The sequence below is a fragment of the Bos javanicus genome, chromosome 15, assembly GCF_032452875.1.
Source record: "Bos javanicus breed banteng chromosome 15, ARS-OSU_banteng_1.0, whole genome shotgun sequence".
Lineage (NCBI taxonomy): Eukaryota > Metazoa > Chordata > Mammalia > Artiodactyla > Bovidae > Bos > Bos javanicus.
In genome coordinates, this window is record NC_083882.1 from 65237538 (window position 1) to 65263653 (window position 26116).

Genomic DNA, 26116 nt, shown 5'->3' on the forward strand with positions numbered 1-26116 from the left:
CTCCTTCCTCCTCCCTTCCCACCGACCCTGTGCTCAGGGCCAGGGTCCCTCTGATTCTGGGCCCTTAAATCCCACTACAGTACCTGTGGAGCCAGACCACACACTGGGCAGAGAGACCCCCTTTGACTCCTCTCCCTGCTAAAACTTGGTCTGTGCCCTTTTCTGTCAGAGCCCCAATCTGTGGGGTCATATAAGGCCTAAACCAGCCTTCTCGGGTGGTGCTAGAGGTAAGGAACCCGCCTGCCAATGCAGGAGACATGAGACGTGAGTTCGAAACCTGGGTCGGGAAGATGCCCTGGTGGAGAGCATGCAACCCACTCCTGTATTCTTGCCTGGAGAATCCCATGGACAGAGGAACCTGGCAGGCTACAGTCTACAGGGTTGCACAGAGTCAGACACGACTGAAGTGACTTAGCACGCATATACACATGCAAGGCCTAACCTAGGTAATAACCAGTTTAACATATAACTTATAGACCAAACAAGGACTTTTCTGAGGATAAAAAACAGGATAACAGGTGAAGACACTATGTCCTGGGCAGATTGGGACACTGGAAACTTTGGTCACAGTACCTGCATTTCAATACACTTTACACACTCCCACCCAAGCAACAGTGAATAGAGATCTAAGAACTGAGCAGGCTGATGGGGTAATCTCACTGCTCAACACGATAACCGTCCTGGCCTGCAGACTGCCTGAAAGACCATCATGGGGGGTGGCTTTGTGGCTCCTAGGATCCTTTAGAATAAGAAGAGGCAACCTGTGGCCTGTTTAAAAACCAGCTGGTTTTTCACTTATCCATTTTGCACAGACCTTGAGGTGATGGGACCAGGGACAGATATGTTTTGATGTAACAATTGCCTGGAACAGAAGGGCCCCAGAGGGGAGATCCCAGCACAGGACCTGCAGGGGCCTGAAGACAAACGTGATTGACTTGACCTTTGACTGAGGCTGGCAGTGCCAAGCGGCATCTTCTCCTAGATGGGCTACTCTTCTCTGTGGTCCTGGCAATCTTGTGCAAGGCTGTTCCCTTGGAAGGGTTCCGAATGGAGCCTACCTCCTCCCTGAGCCTCTGTGATTTGCTCAGACTTGCCTTGTTTCCTGGAAGCCCATTCTGTGCGGACCACTGACCCTGGTAGGTCACTGGCACTGGCAATAGTCACGTACGGACTGGAAATCAAGGGACGGCAGGCCTGTTTGTCCCTTCCTTGCCCTCAAGAGGCCATGGTTCCTAGGGCAGAAGCCAAGCAGTGCCTGAGGGCCCCCGTCCTGGGCTTTTGTGCCCTTAGGCGCTCATGATGGGGGAGATCAAGGTGGGGGCAAAGAATCTCAGAGCTGGAAGGTCCTCTTTGGGTTTCTCCCCAAATAGGAATCCCTGTCACAGCACCTCCATCAAGCAAGGGACCATTAGGTTGTTTGATTACCTCCAGTGATGGGGAGCCTCCTACCTATGATAACTTTGAAACAGCCTTTTTATTTTTTTTTAATTTGATTTTTCTTAAACGCCAAGAACATTTTGCATTGGAGTATAACCAATTAACAATGCTGTTACAGTTTCAGTGAACAGTGAAGGGACCTGGCCATACATGAAACCAAAGAAGGTGCTTTTAGAAATGTCTCCTTAAATGGAGCTGAAATATGTTTCCTTTATTTATTAAATTATGTTTTCTTCTTGGTTATATTCATTATGACAAAAGCAGGTGTCATTCACTGTATTTGCTTCCTTATCTGCTTATGCCAGGTAATGTTTCACTGAATCCTGTCAAGAAGGCTGAGGATGTGTGTATCATTACCCCACCCTAGAGGTGAGACAATGGAGATTCACAGAGGTTTAACCCTGTGCCAGAGGTCCTGTGGCTCTGACGTATTAGAGCCAGGGTAGGAACAAAGGTCTTTTTGATCTCGAAGCCCTTGCTTTGTACTGACTTTCCACGAATCAGCCTTGTTTTCTGTGTGACCCTGGAGAAGTTACTTAACCACTTGGGTCCTCAGTCCCTTTATCTGTGATATGGGAAAATAGAATCATATGTTCTCAAAAAACCTTTCCGGATTTAAAAAACCTGTCCATATACATTCTACTCTTTCAGGGCATGTGTGTGCATGCTAAGTCTCTTCAGTCATGTTTGACTCCGTGCAGCCCCATGGATTATAGCCCACCAGGCTCCTCTCTCCATGGGATTCTCCAGGCAAGAGTACTGGAGTGGATTGCCATGACCTCCTCCAGGGGATCTTCCCAACCCAAGGACTGAACTCCCCTCTCTTACGTCTCCTGTATAGGCAAGAGTCTTCTTTACCACTAGCATCACCTGGGAAGCCCCTTTCAGGGCATGAAATGAAAGTTGCTCAGTCATGTCCGACTCATTGTGATCCCATGGACTATACTGTCCATGGAATTCTCCAGGCCAGGATACTGTAGTGGGTAGCCTTTCCCTTCTCCAGGGGATCTTCCCGACCCAGGAATCAAACCGGGGTCTCCCACATTGCAGGTGGATTCTTTACCAGCTGAGCCACAAGGGAAGCCCAAGAATACTGGAGTGGGTAATCTATCCTTTCTCCAGGGGATCTTCCCTACCCAAGAATCGAGCTGGGGTCTCCCTCATTGCAGGCAGATTCTTTATCAACTGAGCTAGTAGGGAAGACCCCATTTCAGGGCATGTTATGGCAATGGCACCCCACTCCAGTACTCTTGCCTGGAAAATCCCATGGATGGAGGAGCCAGGTAGGCTGCAGTCCATGGGGTCGCTAACAGTCGGATACGACTGAGCGACTTGACTTTCACTTTTCACTTTCATGCATTGGAGAAGGAAATGGCAACCCACTCCAGTGTTCTTGCCTGGAGAATCCCAGGGACGGGGGAGCCTGGTGGGCTGCCGTCTATGGGGTCGCACAGAGTCGGACACCACTGAAGTGACTTAGCATGTGTTAAATAAAGATACTATCGCCACCTTGCGGCCAATTGATCCTTGACCATTAGGAATGTGATGAAATTGCAATTAGTTGAGCCTCCCTGGAAATAGGGAAGGTAAAGAGTCTAGTTAATTTTCTTCTGCTGCTTAATGAAAGGTCAAGCCAAGTCTCTTTCTGTCCACTTTTCATGGCTACCAATCTTTATGAACATAATATTTTGTATCGGCCTGGTTCCTGGGCAATCCCTGAAGATGTTTTAGTTTTCTTTTTCTTTCTTTCTCATTTTTTTAAAAATGGACTCAACTTACTTCCTTGGTACTCACTCTGCTTTTCCTCCAATCTCTGATTCTAGCGTGCTAGAACTTCTAGGTATGGAAAGGTCTGGTTAGTAGAGGATCTGGGTTAACAGTTGTAGTTAATAAAATATCGCCACGTGAGTCCTATGGTGGGGCAGGACCTCAGAGGTCATTTGGTCCCAATCCCTCGCCCCTGTCCTTGAGGCCCCACGCTCTGGACACTGACCTTGTGAGCGGATGCTCTGGAGGATAAAGTACAGATACTCCCCACAGACGCCGGCCGCCTCCATGAACTCCTCCTGTGTCATGCCGCACAGCTGCAGGCCGCTGATGTTGAAATGGCAGAAAGAGATGCAGTTGGCGTCCAGCTTGTACTGGTCACAGCAGAACTGGAGCCATTCCCAGACGTGGCGCTTCGTCCAGTATTCGGGGTGGACGGATGTCCAGTAGGAGTCGCAAGCTGCACCAGGAAGAGACAAGTGAGGGATGACAGCTGGGAGAGGATTAGAAGCCCCCCGGAGGAGGCTCTGATTTTGTTAACATCCTCATCCTCTGTCCAGTGAGTCAACAGGGCCTCCAGTCCTGGGGTGTTTTTCTGGGACCCTAGTAACTTTCTATCCTGCAGTGAAAACCAGAGGCATCCTGTGTGTAGACTTATTGGGAATGAGGGAATGAGAGGAATAAGAAACCTGATTATGGCTTGGGAGTACCTTGAAGGGGGGTCACTATAGGAGAAGGAAAGAAAAAGTCCCTTCAGGTATTTGGTTTCAAACAACATGACATCAAGAGTATAGACTTTAGAGCCTGATAAGCCTGGGTTTTAATCCTGGTTCCATGGCTTTCTACTTGGGCAAGGTTCACAGATATTTAAACCTCAGTTTCCTTATATGCAAAATGGGGATAATATGCTCCACTCACAGGGCTGTTCTGGAGTTTGTGGTTAATGTATATAGACTACATGACACAGAGAAAATTATTGATCAATATTTATTCAATACCTGTGGTGTTCCAGGCACCATTTGAAGCGGATTTGATTCCCTCTGCTTTTATGGACAGCTGCCCCACACTAGCTACTGGTTTGTATATTGTCTCTGGCCATCTTGGGTTGCTGAGATGTTGCCCAAGTGTTTGGCAGACCATGGATCACCGGAGCAGGCTTCTCTAGGGGATGGGGGAGGTGGAAGTGTTGGTTGTATTGCCGTTCTTGTGTTTTGGTGGTGTTTTGAGGAATTTCTATCCCAAGGTCAGATCCCCTTCACTCCTTCACTGAAGCTCCCTATGCCCCCAGACAGAGGTGGGCACCATCCTGTCCAAGAGGCTGAGAGGTGGTTGTGCTGACCCAGGGGCAGAGACGGGTGCTCAACAGACTGTCCCAATGCCAGGAGAAACTAAAAGGTTGATGGATCAGGTGTGGAAGAGCTGAGGGACCAGGTCCTTGATCAGGCACTTTGACAAATCTTACAATTACCATGGTACTTGTTCATTCATTCAAAAAGCTTCAGTTTTCTCATCAGTAAAATGGGCATAATGATAGCCCCTACATCATAGGGTTGTTCTGTGGATTAAATGAGTTAATATATATAAAAGTACTTAGAAAACAGTCTAGAAGATTTTTAGTGCTATTATTATCATTAAGCACCTTTGATGACAAAGGTCCATATAGTCAAAGCAATGGTGGTTATCCAGTAGTCATGTACAGATGTGAGAGTTGGACCATAAAGAAGGCTGGGTACCAAAGAATTGATATTTTTGAACTGTGGTGCTGGAGAAGACTCTTGAGAGTCACTTGAACAGCAAGGAGATCAAACTGGTCAATCCTAAAGGAAATCAACCCTGAATATTCATTGGAAGGACTGATGCTGAAGCTGAAACTCCAATACTTTGGTTACCTGATGTGAATAGCTGACTCATTGGAAAAGACCCTGATGCTGGGAAAGAGGGCAGGAGCAGAAGGCAGGTGACAGAGAATGAGCTGGTTGGATGGCATCATTGACTCAATGGATAAGAGCTTGAGTTAACTCCAGGAGACAGTGAAGGACAGGGAAGCCTGGTGTGCTGCAGTCCATGGGGTTGCCAAGAAATGGACATGACTTAGCGACTTAACAACAACAAAGATTATCCCTGAACACCTACTATGTGTGAAACAACAAATTGTGAGCTAAGGATTCATCATGAATAGGAGGTTTGGTTCCTGTCCCCCAGGAGGAATCTGAGGTTCACAGAGGACCTGCTGAAGGTCCCACAGCCAGTGGTGGGCAGAGTTGGGATACGAACTCCAGTCTGAACTCGAAAGCCAGTGCTCTTCCCATTCTATCATGCTGGTGTTCAGAGGTCAGTACAGAGAAGAGATGAAATATGGAAGGAGAATTGGACGCCAGCGGAGAGCCAGAGAGAAGGAGAGGGCTGAGGAGAAAGCAGCAGGCAGAGCCAGGAAGAGGTGACTGGCTCAGGCTGTGTGGATGACAGAGTATCTCTCATCAGTTAGACCCCACAGTAAATGGCAGCGAGGCTGTTATGATTCTCTCTTTAAATGCTGAATTTGCTGCCACTATCACCAAATGAACTGTGGCAATTCTAATATCTAGCAGGAGATGGCTTCTCTGCCCCTAAGCATCCATTTGTGTTGGTCAGGCTGCTATGTGCCCTGACCTACACCACCTTTGCGTCCTCAAATCCTCCCACATGGGTAATAGGAAGAAACTGAGGCTCCCTCTAACTCAGAGCCCTTCCAGAAATCTCTTTTCCTACCTTGAAGTGGACTGAGATCAAACTTGAACACTAGGTTTGTTATAGATTCGGGTCCTTGGACTCTTTAATCAATAGAAATTGATAAGAGACCAGACCAGGAATTCAGGCAAGGCTTATGACTTGTGCTGCAGCACGAGGGAATGAGAACAAGAAACAGGTGTCCCTGCTAGATGCTGGGGGAGGGTTAACCTGGTTTCTCAAGTAGGGTGAGGGAGGGCGTGAATTGGTGGGTCAGGCTGGAGGGGTGGTTTAGGTGGTCTGCCCATCCCCTTGGAGGCGCTGAGCCCAGGAATCACGCGCGGTTCCCTGCTTCTGCTCCGGTGCCTCGGAAGTGGTGGTTGGGTTTGGGCCTTTTTGTATTTTAGGGCTTTTTGTATTTTATTGTTCATCATTTAGGGCTTCCTTGGTGGCTCAGGCAGTAAAGCATCTGCCTACAATGCAGGAGACACAGCTTTGATCCCTGGGCCGGGAAGATCCCCTGGAGAAGGGAATGGCTACACACTCTTTCTTGCCTGAAAAATTCCATGGACAGAGGAGCCTGGTGGGCTTGGGCTGCAGTCCATGGGGTCACAAAGAGTCAGACAGGATTGAACAACTTTCACTTTCAGCCATTTGCCCCAAGTATGCATGCCTGCAGTTATTTTTAGTCCCTTAATAGTTTTTTTTTTTTCTTTTTTTGTATTTTATGTTCGAGATGTTTGTCTGGGTGTAAGCACTACAGCAAAGGATCCCAGATTTTAGGTTTATTTAAATTTAAGTTTTTAATCAGAGTTGATATCTGGCCAGGATGGCAGAGGTTGACGTTGCTGGATGAGGAGGGACCCCTATCAGTCGTGGGGTGGGGCTCCAGGATCTCCTCGGAAAATCTGGGGGCCTTTTCCCATCTGGGCTGTGTTTCCATGTGCTGAGTTCTGGCTGGAGTAAACCCGGGGCCTCCCCCTCCCTGGTATTCCCATGAGACTTTTATGAACCTTGCAATTCTTCCGCCCCAGTCCTGAGCTGAACCCCGCCGGGGGGTATCTATCTGGGCGCTGCCCTTGGAGGACACACTTTCTTTCTTTCCATGGAGAGTGTTCGCCAAGTCTCCAGGCCCCTCCCCGCTCCTCACCTCAACCCCTGTGTTATTTTCTTTGGCTCTGGGAGACGGCCATGGCCGTGTTGTTTCTGGAGGCCAGCGAGGCCTGAAGGATTCAGAGAAGTGTCATGGACACTGGGAAGGCACCGCTGGCTCTGCCTGCTTCCCCTGGGCTCCGAAGCTCCCCACAGAGCCGGCTTTGTGCGCCGCTCCCGCCCCTGGAGGGAGGCCAGGGCCGGGGCCAACATGGCGGCTCTCCTCACCGGCTGAGTGCCTCCCGCGGCCCCCAGAGTGGAGAGAGAAGTGGCTGTTCTCGGCCCTGTGGAGGGCGAAGAGCCAACATGCTGGGAAGACTTTTGGTTGTGGGGTGTTTGCGCCATCCTGTCCTCACAGCGGTGAGGAAGGCCTGCTTCCTCCTCCTCACTCGGTCCGTCCCCACCCCACCCCCAGCATTGCCTCCAGCCCCAGGCACTTCTGGTCACTTAGGATGGCATCAGCCTGTCTTCTACTTCCTGCTCATCCTCAAGAGCACAGCTCACTGCCCCTCTCAGGGAGGCCAGCCCTCCTCACCCCAACTCAGGGGTCCTCCTGTCACCTCCCTCCCCATTCCCCCAGGTTGGCGGGCGCAGCTCCGCTTAGTTCAACCTGAGTGGGCTGGGAGCTGGCCTAGCCCCTTGTGGGTGCTTGGGGAGTGAGATGACCAGCCTGGGGCCCGATAGCTACTATCATAACTTCACAGGGAGGAAACTGAAGGCCCAGGAGGTTATGTGACTCTGCTAAGGCCGCATGGCTGGTCAGTAAGGGAGTTAGGCCCCCACTAACTCTTCCATCTTTGCAGGTGGGAAGTTGGCATCATATTTGCCTCCCTCTTCTTGGTTGACAGGGACCAAACTGGACACACAGGCTAAACAATTTGGATGACGGTATATACATAGAAGGGGCTTCCCAGGTGGTGCTGTGGTCAAGAATCTGCCCATCAATGCAGGAGAAGCAAGAGATGTGGGTTCGATCCCTGGGTGGGGAAGATCCCCTGCAGTAGGAAATGGCAACTCCCTCCAATATTCTTGCCTAGAAAATTCCATGGACAGAGGAGCCTGGTGGGCTACAGTCCATGGAGTCTCAAAGAGTCAGACACAACTGAGTGACTGAGCATGCATGCACATATATAAAAATATAATTAAATTAAAATATATGTACATAGTTTATATAAATACTTATATAGTACAGTGTATGTATGTATATTTACATATTTTATGTTTCACATATATATTTATATATATAATGTACATATATAACCTAGGTTTGAAAAATCAGAGTAAGGATAGAGAGACTGGTGATAACACTGTTTGAATGACATGAAGACCATCCTACTACTTGGAAGAAATGAACTCAGAGAAAATAAAAGACAGGGTAATTCACCCAGAGAATATATTATCTTCAACAGGTTGTACTGTCTGGAAATGTAAAGTGTTTTCCTCAACATGTCTACCATTCACAAAATAATCTAGACTTTATAGAGAAACTGTGCCATGAGCCACTTCTGCCTGTGTTTACCAGTTGGGGACAGACGACATCCCATGTGTGGTAGGCTTAATCCAAAGGTCCCCAGGCCATGATTACACAGCGGGCTTGGCCAGCTCCTTTGAAGTTGGAACTAGGTCAGGACACTTGTTTAAAGGGTTAGCTGCACTGGGAAGAAGACTTATGGGGTTAAAGGGAGTTTTCAGCAATTCTGGGGTGACGTTCTCAGAGACGATGCTATACCCTGGGATGCATTCAAATTCAGAGGGAGGGCTTAAGCTTTTAGAGCTGGGCTAGTGCACTCAGATGCCCACAGGGTCAGCAGGTGATGCCCATGTCCGAAAGTGGCTGCTGATGGGGACCGTGAGAATGGGCAAGTTCATGCCAAGTGGACAGTTGTGGCCCAGCTCTGCCAGTCGGCTGTTGCCAGGCAGGAAGGTAGGCCTTGTGTTGCCAGGCCCAGATTGTTATGTGAAATCTCACAATTTTTAAGTGCTGACTTACTTGGTTTTTAAAAATCACTCCAAGGGGCAGTTAAAACTCTTTCCACAGGCTGGCTCCCTCCTGGTGGTCACTTTTGAGGGAGAACTTGACAAGCTTCTGGACAGTTGTCTCCTTCCAGACTATTGTTTAGAGTGGGCATGCTAAGAGTTTATTTATATTTATTGAAGTATAGTTGATTTACAATGCTATGCTAATCTATTAAAGTGAGAGTGTTAGTTGCTCATTGTGGTCTATAACCTCTGTCCATGGGATTCTCCAGGCAAGAATACTGGAGTGGGTTGCCATTCCCTTCTCCAGGGGATCTTCCTGACCCAGGGATCGAACCCAGGTCTCCCTCATTGCAGGCAGATTCTTTACCATCAGCCACCAGGGAAGCCCAAAGTGACTCAGTTTTGCATATATACTCATTCTTTTAAAAATATCCTTTTCCATCTTGGTTTATCCCAGGAGATTGGACATAGTTTCTTGTGCATACAGTACCATCTTGTTGTTTATCCAATCTAAATGTAATAGTCTGGGGAGGGAGAGGGATGGACTGGGAATTTGGGGTTGGTAGAGGCAGAATTTTTATTTTTTATTTTTAGCTGAATAGTATTTTCTTCAAATTGAAGTTTATCTGGAAAAAAGCAGTGCTGCTCTGCTGGGAGTTAAGGGGAAGGTACTAGATGGCTTCTCCTCCTTAACACCACAAGGCTCCTTGAAAAATTACTTTTCTGGAGCTTGTTATTTGAATTCTCCCTTAAAGCTGGAAGTGTGTGTGATCTCACACTTAGGGGGCCTGCCTCCCAGAACTTGTTAGCAAAATTGGAATAATAGGATCTGCCTCTCCAGGCTGTTACAAAGATTAAGTGAATCAATGCATGGAAAGTGCTTGGAACAGGACAGGCAGAGAGTAAGTGCTCATTCAATACCATTAATGTTAAATATTAACATGTACTTGTTAATATTGGGGTCACTCCATACCACTATGTTAATTGCATTTCCTCCACTTGTTAGCTGTGCAATCCTAGTAAAGTTTCCTAACCTCTCTGGACTTCAGCTTCATTCATCTGTAAAACAGGAATAATAATAGTGTCTATCTTTTAGGAAGCTTGCTGTGAAATGGAAGAGAAATGATGCATGGGCTGAGAGAAACTTAGCCCAGTGATCTGGATGACAATTCAGATCAACAATTCCCTGTGTCACTTGTAATTAGTTATTATTTGGGGACAACATTTGTTCTTGGGGAAATGACGCTGTCTCCACCAGGGCCTCAGTCTAACTGAGGGACATGCAGAACAAAGGAACCCAAGGACCCAGCGAGATGGAGGCAGACAGTCTGGGTCGGAGGAGACCTGAGTTAGCCAGCCTGGACTGTAATTAGCATGATTTATTAGCATCGGAACCTGGGAAAGTCTTTTGCCTGGAGCAGTACTGAAGAGGGCCAGTGAATGGACTAGGTAGCACAGGGCACCGTCAATTGTGGTTTGTCACTGAAAGGAAGGACTTTACGAGGAGGGACCTGAAATGATATATGGCTTCTAGGTTTCCCTCCAGAGTTGGTCTAGCCCCATCCAATAGTCTTTCTTGACTTTCCTTCTAAGCCTGTGGAGTGATTTAGACCATGAGATGGAAAAAAAAAAAAAAAGAGCCTGGAGCAGTGTGAGAAACTGGATGGGGAAGAGATGAGAAGGCTGGCTGGGTATCATCCAAAAGCTGAGGCCACGAGCATGTGGTTAGAAAGGACAGAGAGCACCAGGCCCTAAGCCGTCCCAGGCCACAGCTGCCCAAAGGCTCAGACGTGTGCGGGAGAGGCTGGAGGTGGCTGGCAGTGAGGTCTGTCCTTGGGAGTGTGCTGGGGTATGACCACCGCCACGGGGCTCACCTTAGGCTTTCTGATGATTTTATATTTCATTATTTGATTTTGATTTAGAAATTCTGAGACTCTCTTTGATCTCAAAGATCCTATCTCAAAGATTCCTATACCTGGAATAGGAATCTTACTTAAGAAAAGCCCCCCTGGAACCCAGATACCTCTCTCTCTGAGTATCTGGATGTTAATACCCAAGATCAGCATTTTGTACCTTAAAAAAATTTTTTTTTCCGTCAAATAAAATCTCCTTGTGCTTGTGCTCAGTGACTTCAGTCGTATCTGACTGCTTGCAGCCCCATGGACTGTAGCCCGCCAGGCTTCTCTGTCTATGGGATTTCCCAGGGCAAGAGTACTGGAGTGGGTTTCCGTGCCCTCATCCAGGGGATCTTCCCAACACAGGGACTGAACACAAGTCTGCTGTACCTCCTGCACTGCAGGTGGATTCTTCACTGCTGAGTCACCAGGGAAGCCATAAAATCTCCTATAGCTAACGTATTTGTTGAGCACTTAGTACATGCCAGTTACTCTGCTACACTCTTGAGTTTTCTTATCCCATCCTCAACTCGAGGTCCTGGATCATGTAGCCTATTTTACAAAGTAAATGAAGAAAGAAAGGCAGAGAATGGTGAAAGCCCTTCTTGAGGTCACACAACGAGTAAGTGGCTGAGCAAGGTGAAAAGTGAAAGTGAAAGTCACTCAGCTGTGTCTGGCTCTTTGCGACCCCATGGACTATACAGTCCATGGAATTCCCCAGGCCAGAATACTGGAGTGGGTAGCCCTTCCCTTCTCCAGGGTATCTTCCCATCCCAGAGATCGAACCCAGGTCTTCCACATTGCAAGTGGATTCTTTACCGGATGAGCCACAAGGGAAGCCCAAGGAGGAGGTCATTTAGGTGTAACCCAGCTCCTGCAGCCAAGCCTTGGTAACCACTATACTGCACTGTCTTTGGAATCAAAGTGAGGGTGGGGGTGGAGAGGGGAGCCTAAAGTTTGTCTGTCTCAACTGTCACTCCAGGTCCCCAAGGGACCTCCTAAGAACCCCTAGAGCTGCCCCAACCTAGAAAGCTCTGCTGCAAAGTATAAGCAAGATCCCAAAGCCAAGGTACACTGCACATTGGCCTGGCCATCTTGGCCATCAGGGGAGGGAGGTGTGGGTTTATGGAGGGTCAGGATAGAGTTCCAGGAAGTAGGGGTGAGTCAGGATATTCCATGACTTGTCAGATGCTTGGCTACTGGAACTCGATTGGAGAAATCATCATTTAAAAACATCACCTGCTAGTGAAATGTACACAGCTCTCCACTATCCACGCTGGATAAAATTTTCCAGTATCTATAATTCTTTATTTTAAAAGAGCTGAAGGGAAGTTCAGGGTGAACTCATGACATTCTAGAGCATTTTGCAATCTGCGACCGTCCACTCGCCAGCCTGCAGGGCAACCTCTAAGTGCTGGTTTTAAGAGAGGCCAGGTCCTGAGCTCTTAACACACGGAGGGTTCAGGTTTGGCTGCCTCTGCTAGAGCTATTTAAGAGGCAGTAAATAGCTGGTTCTCCTGACCATGTTGCTTATTCCTCCCTGCCCTTTTTATTTGTAGACATCATTTATCCAGCAGGCATACCATTTCTCTCTCCCTTTCTCTCCTTTTTGTCTCAAAGTGTCTAAAGTGAAGTCGCTCAGTTGTGTCCAACTCTTTGCAACCCCATGGACTGTAGCCTACCAGGCTCCTCTGTCCATGGGATTTTCCAGGCAATAGTACTGGAGTGGATTGCCATTTCCTTCTCCAGGGGAATCTTCCCAACCCAGGGATCGAACCCAGGTCTCCCTCATTGTAGACAGACGCTTTACTGCCTGAGCCATCAGGGAAGTCCTTCAAAGTGTCTAAGCTGCCAACAATTCTGAATTGGATAGGTTGAGATAGAGACCCGTGTCGCTTTTGTTCAATATGAAAAGTGAGGCGAGGAGAGAGAAAGCTGTTTTTCCATGTGGTGTCTTGGTTGCTGGGCACCTACCAAGTGCCCAGCACTTTGCTAAACACATTATATGTGGAATCTCAGTCAATCCTCCCAACACCGGGAGGCAGATGCTATTTTAGCTGAGGAAAACATATCTCAGAGATGTTAGGGAAAACCTGGCCAAGGTCACGGGGCCAGTCAGTGCCAGCACCAGCCCCGTCACCTTGGACCCAAACAGGAAGCTGCCATTTGGACAACCCTGACTTCAAGCTGGAATTTCCTAGGAGGTGGGCAAGGACTTCAGAAGAAATGGCCACTAAGGTGGCAAGTTGGCAGAGCAGTGTCTGGAGGAGAACTTGGCTATCTCCCGATACATCCCTCTCAGAAGGTTTTTGCACATACTCAGACCCATGTGTCACCTCCTGGGAGATAAAAAGACAGAAGGCCCTGCAGGGCATTCCTCCCACCAGTGGGAGCCTGGTCCTCACTTGGGACTGTTTCACACCCAAACTTGACCTTTATAAGCTCAGAAACACTTGGCTCCTTCTGAAATCCAGAGTGCAAGAGGGAAAGCCCCAAACCTGGCCCCTCCCTTGGTAATGGCAGGGAGCTGGCCCACTCTTGGCCATGCCTGGTTCCAAAGTCTGAGCTCCTGACAACTACAGAAGCTCCTGGAACACTGCATGGGGCAGGAACCTGAGGCTACCCTCTCCCATCCCACTCTGACACCACCTGGTAGAAGAGGCAGAAAGAGGCGGCTCCCAGGATGGCAGGTCTGGGTTATGTGTGGGTGGGGCTGGGCTCCACCATCACGGGACACGCAGGGAAGAGACAAGGACTTGGAAACCTCTGTTTTCCTCCTTCAGATTTAGCCTCTTGACCAAACACAGGGTGGGAGGGTAGGGAGAAATTGAGTACATTTCTCATTGTCTTTTTGGGAATGAGGCGCTCTTTAGGCTTGAAGAACTGTCCTGTGCAGCAGGATGAGCCAGGTCCCCATGCAATGATCTGGACCCTAGGAGAGTGAACCATGTCACAGATACCTATGTGTCACGTGCAGGGTTAGGGGAGGGTGTGGGATTGGTCTGTGTAAGCACGCGCCTCTGGTCTGTCTGTGCAGTGCTGGTTTCTGGCCTGGAGGCAGGCACTCCTTGAGGGGGGCATTTCACAGTGACCTGGGAGACTCACCCTCTCCTGGAAGCCACCTGCTTTCTGACTCCGAGTGTGAGCCCCGCTGGGCCGGAATACACAGGGTCAAGGCTGGGTAGTGAGGCCTGAGGGCTGGATCGGCGCTTGCATCACCCCCACCGCGGGGTGTGTACCTGCTGTGCTAGCAGTCAGCCAGGCTTGCCGTGATGTGCAGTCACCCGGCACCTGGGGACAGAGGCCCTCAGAGGGTTTCTGGGGCAAAGCTCAGCTGGCCTCGCTTTGGCTTATGGCCTGCACAAGGCCCCGTGCTTTCTTCTTAGGTGGAGAGAACTGGACTAGGAGAGGAGGAAGCGTGGGGAGGGCGGCCTGGGGGGACAACGAGGGGACCCCTGTTTACTGAGCACTTCCTTGGTTGCCAGGTTATATATTTCACAGTTTGGCTCTCTTGGTCCTTATAAAATTCATCATCCCTGCTCTAGCGATAAGGAAATAAAAGTTCAGAGAATAGCTATAATATTAATACCGATAACCACAGCACTACACCATATGTAAGATGACCATGTAGGATAGTTAAGGGCACAGAGCTCAAGTCAATGTGCATGAGACTTAGTTAACTGTTAGACCTTGGGTGGGTCACGAAACCTCTCTGTGCCTCAGTTTCTTCATCTATAAAGTGGGAATAATTACTAATTTCTCTTAGGGTTTCTGTAAGGATGAAATGGGTGTTTGGCATAGGGTCTGGGGCACGGCTAGTAAGTATTTAGCAAATATTGGCTAAAGCCAGGATGCTCAAGCAATCACAGTGTACTTACTAGGCTTCAGCCTAAGGGTTTCTACTATTTTGTTTAAATTAATTGCTCCAGGACATTGGTGTTATCTCCTTTTTACCCATTAGCAAAATAAGGCTCGGAGAGGTTAGTGGAGTTTCCCAAGGCCACAGAGCCGGGAAGAGGTTGCAGTGAGGATTCTAGGGCTTTCTTCTGTGCAGAAGTGGCTCTTCTTCCTGCCCCGGACTCTGGCAACCCTCTGTCCTGAACGCGGGTGAGAGCTGGCCTTTTCAGGCCGTCATGGCCTTGCTGCCCACCTGAGGCCAGCGCCACCTCCTGCCCCACCTGTCCCAGCTCAGATGGGCTTCTCCAGTCATACACACCTGTCTGATGCTCAAAGGCAGGGTAATACTCTTCATTGCTGAACAGGTCAGTCCACGACATCAGGGGGTCGCAGAAGGACGTGTTGGGCAGGAAGGTGCTGTGTGTCACTGAGTCCAACATCACCCTGTAATAGCAGAAGAGGCTGTGAGGAGGCGGCAAGCCACACCACAGGAGACCCCAGCAGGGCAACACTTGTTTTTTGTTTTTTTGACTGTATCACTGGCATAAGGGATCTTAGTTCCCCACCTGGGGACTGAACCCATGCCCCATGTAGTAGAAGCATAGAGTCTTAACCACTGGACTGCCAGGGAAGTCCCTACACTTGGCTTTTAATTATGTCAGCAAACACAAACATGCAGCCTCCCAGGAGCCAGGCACTCCTCTGAGTGCCTTCCACGGTGACATTATTTAATTCTTGCTGCATCCTGTGAGGTTTGTGTGTACATCCCCATTTTATAGATGAGAAAAACTGAGGCAGAGAGGTTGAGACAATTGGTAACATGGCCAGTAAGTGGCAAAGCTGGGATTTGAGGATGAAGGTTTTAATTATGCAATAACGCCTCGTTCTTTACTTTTCCTGGTCTCTCTCACCTGGCCCCTGAACTCTGGATTATAATGTCTAAAAATATACTTCTGAAAACAGGGAAAGAATTATTATAAGTGAATGTGCCCACAAACACTAATCCACAATTCTGAAATCTGAAAGCTCTGAAACTGAAAGTATATTTGGGTGTGTTTGGTGCCAACATATTTCCCAGCAAAAACAGTCCTGAATTGACTGTTGTAAAACTTTTATATATAATTATATCTATACTTCTATATATGTATGTAAACTAAACCATACATTTATTAAACATATGTAACTATAGTATGCCATACAGTTTTATATCTATAGCTATAGTTTCATTTGTTCTACTTGATGAATATTCATATGATACACTGCAGAAAATATTGATGCATTTAAGCAGTCCAAGCAGGCAATATCTTGAGAGGAGTAATCTGTGCTCTGCAGTATATACCCTGGGTGGCTTCCTGATACTTGAAGAATTCTGAGTTCTGCAGCACGTCCCACCCCAGGGTTTTGGATGAGAGAGTGGGGACTTGTCGCCACTGTAACACACTTGCTTCACTGAGTGCCCTGGGCTGAGCAGTTTATTATTCGTGGTGTCCCCAGAACAACCACTCTGAGTCAGGGTCTGGTAGGCGTTCTGTCTTATAGATAGGGGATGGGAGCTCCGAGATTCCAGATGACACACCCAGGTGGCAGGTGAGGGAGTTTGAGTGACAACTCAGGTTGGTCTATTTAAGAAATCATGATCCCAGTTGCTGTGCACACCAGCGAGTGGGAAGCTTTGGGAAAAGATGTCTGATTGAGGTTGGAGAGGGGATAGAAAAGAAGAGGCAAGCGTTCTTGCCCACACTAGTCTCCTCCTTCAAATTTCCCTTTGCCATTTTCCATATTCCCACAATTCAGAGGAAAAAAAATTCATTCTTGGTGAATTAGAAAAACTTGCAATAATATTGACGAGATACTTGGTTCTACCCCTTCAGCAAAGAGGACACAGCAGCTCAAGATCACACAGCTGGGAAGTGGCAAAGCAAAGACTAGATTCCATGCTTGGATTATTAAGTGCATGGAATTTTAAGATGGTCAAGAACTTATAAATCATCTAGTCCAGGATTTTCCAAACTTTAGTTATTCACCTGCCCCATGATAACTTATTTAATTTATTAAAAAAAATCACCTCCCTTATTGTTTAACGTAACTGCATTTACTTAAAAGGAAAACTTTATATCACTACTATAAATGGAAAGCCAGGATTTATTTAATATACATAAGAATAAAGATATAAGCTTTGAAATAAAAATTAGTCATTCATGCCTAGATCAGAGGGTCTAGGCACAACTTACAGGCACAGTCTAGTCCACCACCTGTTTTTGAATGGCTCACAGATAAAAATGATTTTACATTTTTAAATGGTTATATAATACGTGCACAATGCACTTGATTTTGCCTTTAGGCCTGCAAATCCTAAAATATTTACTATCTGGTGCTTTAAGAAAATGTCTGCTACCCCTGACTGGATTTATATCACGTATCATGAGTGGTCTGGCATGCTGGAAATTACTGTCAGTCCAATCTTTTCCCGCATCCAGACATTTTACAGTTGTGAAAATTAAGGCCCAAGAAATCTGTGTAACTTTGTCAAAGTCATACACCCTACAGTGTAGGGAATTAAGTTTTTTCCAATTTTCAACCCATCTGCTTTCCTTTCTACAAACACTCACAGCCTCATCTGCTCACAGAAACATCCCAGGCTCACTACCAGGACAATCCGGATCTTGATCCCTAGAGGGTCAGGGACTGTGTGATTCCAGAACCAGAGATCAATTATTTGGGGATGTTTGCAAATCTGTCACGATCATCACTATCAGATATGCATGAGAACTCTGCTACAGACAGAGAAATAACCGAATTCAGATTCTCATGTGTAGGCACCCTCTCTGGGCATCACTGGAAAGTTGCCAGACTTCCCTAGGAAGTCTCCTTCCTGATGCCCGGAGAGGGTTAACGTGCCCAGCAGATTATCATGTTCCTGGATCTCCCCTTGGGAGCCATATCAAACAGAGGTCAAGGCTGCCTGGGTCTGGACTCTGATTTTCCCACAGATTGACTGGTTTTATATCCCTGAGCAGGTGGCTGGATGAGGAGGGATGGGGGTGGGAGGTTATGAGGAAGAAAGAGGCTTGGTGGGAGCCCAGAGCCTTTTCTACTTTCTGGACTTAACCCTAGAAAAGTTCTCCTAAGTGACAGTTCAAGGTAAAAATACCCCCTACCCCTCTGGATCAGAGGCTCAGAAAATGGGAGAAGAGGGTGGCAGACCTCTGACATGACCTTCATGGGTGGGCTTGGAGAAAGGAGAGGTGGCTTCCATGTGGAGAACAGTTCCCAGGTCTCTGGTGTTAATTATAAATCCTCCAGATATAGGATGCAACAGTAGGAACGTGCTTCTTCATCTCTGCCTGACAAAGCTCTCAAAAGTCATTCGGTAAATTGAATTTGATCGCAGAAAAATTAGGAATCTCTGTTACCAGTACAATATTTACCTCTTAGAAGGATTTCTTTTTTTTCTCTTTGCACCACCCTACTGGCTGGCACTGTGATTTCTTCAGGGCTGTACCGGGTGATGTCTGTATCTGATTCCCTTTGGGGGTTCCTTCTATGGCAAATTATATCCATTAAGTTTTCTTAAAGGGCTGTTTCCGGTATACAACATGCTGTTTTTCTTCTGTAATTATTTTTTGCTTTGTGGAAAAGTATGTTTTATAAAAGGCAGCAGCTTTTCTTTTTTCTATTGCAGTGGGAGGAGGGGATATTGTTAAATCTTGGACTCTCCACAAAAGACCTTGGCCACTTAACCAGCAGGCCCTAGGTGTGAAAGTTCAGGAATAATGGCTCCTTTGTATTCAGCAGTCCAGTTTCTTAGGCCTTTACAGTCCTTGCAACAACCGAACATTTTAGCTCTTCAGATTTCTTTAATGTAGGTGGAAGAGGGTGGTGGGCAACAACAGCTTTTGGGTTCCCTCTTCTCAGAGAGGACATTGAGGCCCAGTGATATATAGTTTTAGGCCTGAAGTTAGAATATGTATTCCGACGAGGGGACAGTGACCAAAGAGGGAAAAAATTGGTAAAAAAAATTGGTCTTAAGGGTCAAAAAAATCTTAGCCATCATTATCCTTTACGACTCTTCAAAGCCCACAGTACATAAGTGATGAATGGTGAATCTGTGATATTAACATTTCATGGAGGGGGTAAGATTAAGAAACAATGATCTAGGGGACTTCCCTGGTGGTTCAGTGGTTAAGACTTCACCTTCCAATGCAGAGGAGAGCGGGTTCAATCCATGGCTGGGGAGCTAAGACCCCACATGTGGCCGAAAAACCAAAACATTAAACAGAAGCAATATTGCAACCAATTCAATAAAGACTTTTAAAAATTGTCCACCTTAAAAAATTCTTAAAAAAAAAAAAAGAACAAAAAAGGGGGTGACAGTGGGAAAAAAAGGTAGCAAAGCATTGGGTTAGACTTAGAGTCAGCAGCAGGACAAGTAGGGGAAGCCTAGGGAGGGTCCTAGGCCTGCTGTTGTAACCCCGCATTTTTGGTTTTTGAGAGGCTGGCTGACTTGTCCTCATAGAAGGAGCATTGTCGTGATTCTGCCTCTCACTTTTCTTGGAGCCTCAATACTTCATTGGCTGCATGAACACAACAATGAGATGGACTCTAACACATACCCTAGCTGCGTGATTTTCTTCAGGATCCCACCCGATTTGGCTGACACAGCCATACACGTGCACGCACACACACAGGCATATATGACGGCTATAGTTGGATATTGCCGTCAAGTACGCTCACCAAATTGGAGTACAATTCAATCACACAGAGATGAAAGTTTTAGCTATAAAAAAATTCCCATGATTTTCTCTTCTCCTTTTCCTCCCATACCCACTTTCAGCTGTGACCTCTGGACATTCTTTGCCTGGGTTAGCCAGACCCCTTAAGTATTCTGAACCCTCGCTCACTGCCCGTCTACAGACCCAGTCTCCCCAAAGTGTAATCAACACTTTAGCTGCCTAGTAGGTAGGAAAGAATCAAGCACTTTCAGCACAAGAGGGGAGAATCAAGTGGGTTCTCTTCCAGGCGTGAGAAGGGCTGGCTGGACCTTTGGGAATGGCCTGGACACTCAGGTCCTTGGTGCCTCCAGGGGCTTCCTACCCTTCTGAGAGTTTGGTTCACTCACCAAGCGTGCACTGGAAGGGTCCACACAGTCAGAGATACAGGCCTGTGGGCTTCTTGCCCTCACATGAGTCAGAGGCGGCAGTCACAGGTGTCGTGTCCATGGCACCTCTGTTCAGCCTTCCAGAGAGAGCGGAAGGCGCAAACCACCCAGCCTTGGCCAGTCTGCCAGACAAGGAAAATTCCTTCCTGACCCTGGCAGAGATCATCAACTTCACTCTGGGCATGTGACCAAAAATTCACCCAATTAAGCACCTACACATTGGCTGTTTATGCACCAAAGCATCACTGCACAGAACGGGCTGTGAAGGTGTAAACCATGGAAAAGGGGGCTCGGGAGGACCTTCCTTGATCTCACCATCAGGGCCATCTCGCTGGGAAGAATAATGCTTTTCCTCCTCTCAAGTCCCAGTGATACCCCAATGCCCACCAGGTTCCGAGCCCTACGGGCAAGGCAGGGTCTACTTCCTACCTTTTGGACCTCCCTCAGAAGAGACACATGGAGGAAAACCCATTGGTTGAACTATTTCAATGCTTTTTGCTAAAGGCTTGTGGGTTGGGTGCTTGAGTGTTTGCTCTTCTGGGAAAAACCAGAGCAGCTATGAGACTGCTTTGCTGATGTCTTGCCAAGTGATTCCTCATCTTCCTTTGGCTTGTATCAGAAGTTTGCTAGTTTGTTCGTTTTTTAGTTGTTTTTCTAAAGGTGCCGCAAAGACTCATAGGAGTTGTGCCGAATAGTTTACCATGGGCTCCCATACAAGGCTCACTGGGTTTGGGTTAAACCCATGTGTGTGTGCTCAGTTGCTTCAGTCGTGTCCAAACTCTGCAATGCTGGGGACTGGAGCCTGCCAAGCTTCTCTGTCCATGAGATTCTCCAGGCAAGAATACTGGAGTGGGTTTCCATGCCCTTCTCCAGGGGATCTTCCCAACTCGGGGATGGAACCTGCATCTCCTGCAGCTCCTGCATTGCAAGTGGATTCTTTACCCACTGAGCTACCTGGGAAGCTATATTAAATCCATTGGGATTTAAATCCTACCTCTGCCACCCACAAGGAAAGGGATGTGGGACACATTTCTTACTACTCAGCCTGCTGAAATTTTATTCTTTTTTTTTGTTTCATATAAGGTGTGTTGTGTCAAAATCCACAACCCTCTTTGAGCTCATCTCTCAAATGGAGATTTTAACATGCAATACTCAGGATAACCCAAAGATTTAACAAAATTAGGTAATATATGTAGATGAGCAGACAAAACGTGTATGTCCATTACTGTCCCAGCAGGGGATGGGGGAATCAACTGTCATCAGTATTCTAAAAGGTTGCTACTTAGGTGACTTCTGAGAAAAGCAGACAACCAATCTGTGAAAACTCTTACCAAGAACGCTTTGAATCACCAGAAAACCCTCTCACAGAGAACACAAGGACAAAAGAATTAAGCTTTCGCTCAGAAGGGCAAACAATCTCTTCCCCTGGGTCTTTAGACTAAAACATGAAGCTGTCTCCCTGAATCACTTTACCTTGCTAGGCTTCAGTTTCCTCCTCTGTAAAGACAATTAGGGATCATTGTCCCTAATGATCTCTGACAGCCTTTCCAGTTTGTAAAATTCTCAGCACAGCAGAATGAAACATATCAGAATGAATGTGGGTCCTCAGCTCCCGCGGGAGAAGGGACCATGTGCTACACCAGTCTGCCAGCAGGGGGCGAACGCTCAAGAACCTCACATAGTGCAGAGTCTTAGAAAAGGTCTGAGAATACAGTGGAAAAACCCTAACCATTGCTTTTCTGGAAGCATTCTATACTGAGGAGGTGTGAGAGTGCAGAATGGGTTTCCTTTAAGCTGTTATGTTCAGACAATCTCCTGAAAAATTCCCCAAACTGTAATAAGGCAACTATTTTTTTTTTTCTGTTTCAAGGGGGTGCTCCATGAGCAGGCCAATGGGAAAAGGAGGCGCTTAGGCAGGAGGAGGTGGGCTTTTCTTGAAGCTGAATATTTTTTGGTGTAAAATCCAGCTTCCCTTCCTCAGGTTAGCTTGAAGAAGGGTAGAGAATGGCGTGCCCGTACGCATTCTCTATCAGTGAGTTCCCCTTGGTTTAATCAAGTGACCCAGAGGGGGCAGGGGTTGCCACGAAGGGGTTGGGTGGCTACACAGCCTGAGGAAGCAAAAACGTCTCTCTCAGGCCAGCAGTTAAATCCCAGTCAAACAGCTCCGGGGAGGTACTGTGACTGATGGACGTGGCAGGAGGCCTGGCCATCTGGAGCTGGGGACGGACCCACAGACCCAGGCCCCCCACCAGAGCCACTAAGCCCTGACGCCCCTTACGATTTATCCAAAAGAGCAAAGAAAAGGTGCTTACGTGAGGACGGCGGTGCTGGGTCCAAAGAGGAGGTTTTCAAGACAAGAGAAGGCAGGCACTCCCAGCACCGGCGTACGGTGGAAATAAAGGCACCTGTAGCCTTGTGATATAAGTAACACCTACAGACAGGTCCGTTTGGTTTTTCAGGTTTATGCACAACCCCTTTGATGACGGTGACATACAGTGTGACACGGCTCCTTGGAGGGGGAACAGTTCTCACACACAGAAAGTTTACCTTTATCCTGCTTTTGTGCCCAGCTCACCCCCCACCCCGGCTCCCCTGCTCCCCACCCGGGGAGTCAGTAAACAAGCTGAGAATTCTCGCCTCTGGGAGCTTTGCTGGATCCTGCGTTTGCTGGGAACTCTCTTTTGGGCAAGCTGGAGGGGAAACAGGAATCTAGCCATGGTGCCCATCTCTGCAGCCCTCCTTCCCTCCCCCGCCCCCAGCAGTAAGGTGGAAGGGTAGGATAGGGCAGTGGTTAAGAACAGACTCTGCAGCTAGACGGTTTTTTGTTTTTTTTTTTTTTTTTTGCAGTTAGATGACTGAATTCAAATCTAGGTGCATCATTTTCTAGTCATGTCACCTTGAACCACTTAACTAGTTAGCTAATAACTTAAGTCTGTCTAATGCAAATAACAGGACCTACCCTCATACGAGGTCCTGCGAGTGAAGCACTGTGTGAGCTCTTTGTTTGTTCTGATTGTAGCGTTTTCTTTGACAGAGCACATTAATCAGAAAGCCCTTCTCCACCACTTCCTCTAAACTCATGCCTTCCCAGCAGATTGAAGGGAACAGCCAGTTTGTAGAACCAATGTTGGGGCCTTGTTTCTACTTTTCACCCAAAGCATAACCAGCCATCGGACACAGTAACTTACTCCACTTCTATCCTCTTGGGACATAATGTGCCATGGGGTTGTTTTCTCTCTTACCTTCCCCTTTACAGATGGGGAAAAGAAGAGGTTTAGGGGCTCAGTCAGGTGACCACAGCTACGAGGCTGGGGTCTGACCTGGATGCCAGCTCTCAGGTGTCTTTGTGAGAACTACCTTCATCCCTATAAGATCAGAAACAGGACCCGACTTAGGCTGAAAACAGAAGTCCCCGGTCACCTGCAGGACAGCACTGATGGCCCCCTGCCTTTTTGCCCTGTGCTTCCAGCTCTCCTGGGCAGCCGAGACCTGTGTCCAAACTGCAGACTCTAAGCTTTAGAGTGAAAGGAGGGACTGGTTTGTTAGGTTTTCTTGGGAGCACCAGGCATGGGTACAAACACAAATACAAACACACATACAGTCTGGGGAAACAAAAGGCAGTTCATTAGAGGACTCAAGTGTCATCATGGAAAAATTGTTGAAGGAAGATAAGAGGATTGCTGAGGATTCTGACTTGCTGTGTAACCTCAGACAAGTCAGGTAGCTTCTCTGGGCTTCATATCCCCTGATGGTGAAAGGAGGAGGCTGGGTTAGAATAGCAACTTTCAAACTGTGCTCTAAGGAACCCTGGGGATCCCTGAAGCCCTCATAGGAGCTGCTGGGGGTGGGTGTGTGAGAGAATGGGATCAGAGTGGGTTAGGCTCCAGGCGGCTCCTCCCTGATTCAGTAAGAGCATCTCGGCTTTTATATCAATCTTCAGGATAAGATTTCTCTTGAACAAAAGAATCCGCACTTGAAAAGAGTTTGCAGAGAATGGGATTGGGTGGTCATTGAGATTCCTTTAAGCTTTAAAATTCTGCGATTTGCCTCTTTCTCCTCTGTGTCTAGGGGATCTGGTTGGTCATACAGACTGTTTCCCACTGTTGGGTACTTTCCCATCTTGTTACTCGTCTTGGAAAGTCTTCTTATGTTTATATCTACACACATATGTTCTTCTTAGCAGAGAGAGTTTCATGGAAAATATCGTATTCTGATATTGTTTTTAGAAAAGAGTCTTTGGAGAAATTACATTTGTTTCTGTGCTGTCTTGACTCAGCTATTTCAGAGTGAAAAGTTTCTGGCAGTAAACGTGTATGACAGCAAACTGTTTGTCTCCTGGTCCTGAGTGTGTAATACAGCATATCTGGGTGCCCGTGTGGGAAATTACAGGCTTCTGGGCTAGCGAATAAAAGGGGTGATTAAGATAAAACCAAAATAAAAGAGGAATTTGACTCTAATTAAATCTAACTATCACATTGAACCTAAATTTGATTGGAGTGGAGATCGTAAATGATATCAAACACTAAGCTCATAAAACCTGTATTTGAATGTCAGAGGTGGACCAAAGGAATGAGGCATTTTAGACTTTCTAGCCCACCCTCCCTCTGCTGTCTCAACCACATAGCAATACAGGTAGAATGAATTAGGCTTACAAGAGCCACAAGTAACTCAGCCTGGATTCTATTTTTTTAAAAGATTTTTTGATGTGGATCATTTTTAAAGTTTTTTTTTTAATTGAAATTGTTACAATATTGCTTCTGTTTTATGTTTTGGATTTTTGGCCATGAGGCATGTGGGATCTTAGTTCCCCAGCCAAGGATCGAACCCATACCCCCTGCATTGGAAGATGAAGTCTTAACCACTGGACTGCCAATGAAATTTCTAAGCCTGGATTCTCCAGAGAGACTTTATAGGTTTGAGTCCTGACTTTGCCATTTTCTGGCTGAGTGAGTCTGGGAAACTTCCTTAAATTCCTTACATCCTAGTTCCCTCATGTGTAAAGTAGGGGGAAAAGAATGCCTCCCTTGTAGGGTGTTGGGTGAATTAAATGAATTAAAAGCTGAGAAGAGGTGAGAGCCCTAGAATGAACTCTGTTATCTACGTGCTGTGTGTGCGTGTATTCAGTCGTGTCTGACTCTTTGCCACCCTAAGGACTGTAGCCCACCAGGCTCCTCTCTATCCAAGGGATTCTCCAGGCAGGAATACTGGAGTGGGTTGCCATGCTCTCCTCCAGGGGATCTTCACGACCCATGGATAGAGCTCATGTCTCCTGTGTCTCCTGCATTGCTGGCACTCTTGACCTCTGAGCCACCACAGAAGACCCTATCTACGTGCTAGCCTGTTACATTTGTTAAAGTAATTAAACAAGAAGCCTGTTTGACTGTGGTGCCTTTAATGCTCGGCTAGCCAACACAAGCAAACTGACGCCTCAGCCAAAGTTGATTGTAAATCCACTCAGGTCCGAAAACAAGAAATTCAAAACCACCGATCCCAGACAGCCAACTAGGATTTCCCAGATAAAGCATCTGGTTAAGCGAAAGCCAATCAAATAATTTCCTTGCTTTCTTCCACGTCTGCACTTTAAAAGCCATTCCCGGGACTTCCCTGGCGGTCCAATGGTTAAGACAGGGTGCTTCCACTGCAAGGGGCACAGGTTGGATTCCTGGTCGGGGAACTAAGATCCCTCATGCCACACAGTGTGACCAGAAAGTAGAAGGAAAAAAAAGTCACTCCCCTGGCTCTTGTTGGTGGAGTGCTCCTAAACTCCTAATCACTTGCAGTTTGGTGATGCCGGATTGGAATTGATGTTTGCTCAAATAGACACTTGATAACTTTCATGTGCCTTATCTTTTAATACATTCACTACTTTAAATTCTCATAACTCTCTGATGAGGATGCTACTTAGTACCCCAATTTTACAGATAAAGGAACTGAGGCATAGAGAAGTGAAGTAACTTGCCCCTGGTCACACAGCTAGTAAGTAGCAGAGCAGTATTTTCTGCCTCCAGAGCCCATCCTTTTAACCACCATGCTAACTGGTCCCTGGGTGCTCCTGGGGTGGTTGAGGGGGGACAGGAGGAGGGAATCTACCACATGCCTAGAACTGTTCTAGAACGACTCACCT

At 47.2% G+C, this 26116-nt stretch overlaps 1 protein-coding gene across 1 annotated transcript in view; it reads right to left on the reverse strand.

The window, feature by feature from the left end:
• Positions 1-22421, reverse strand: part of ELF5 (E74 like ETS transcription factor 5) — a 31940-nt gene extending 9519 nt beyond the window's left edge. The window contains exons 1-3 of the mRNA XM_061381106.1: positions 22305-22421; positions 15154-15278; positions 3431-3664 (exon numbers count right to left, since the gene is read on the reverse strand). Of these exons, the coding sequence (XP_061237090.1) occupies positions 3431-3664; positions 15154-15274 (355 nt within the window). The 5' untranslated portion in view covers positions 15275-15278; positions 22305-22421. The remainder of the gene's footprint in view (positions 1-3430; positions 3665-15153; positions 15279-22304) is intronic.
• Between the last annotated feature and the right edge of the window lie 3695 nt (positions 22422-26116).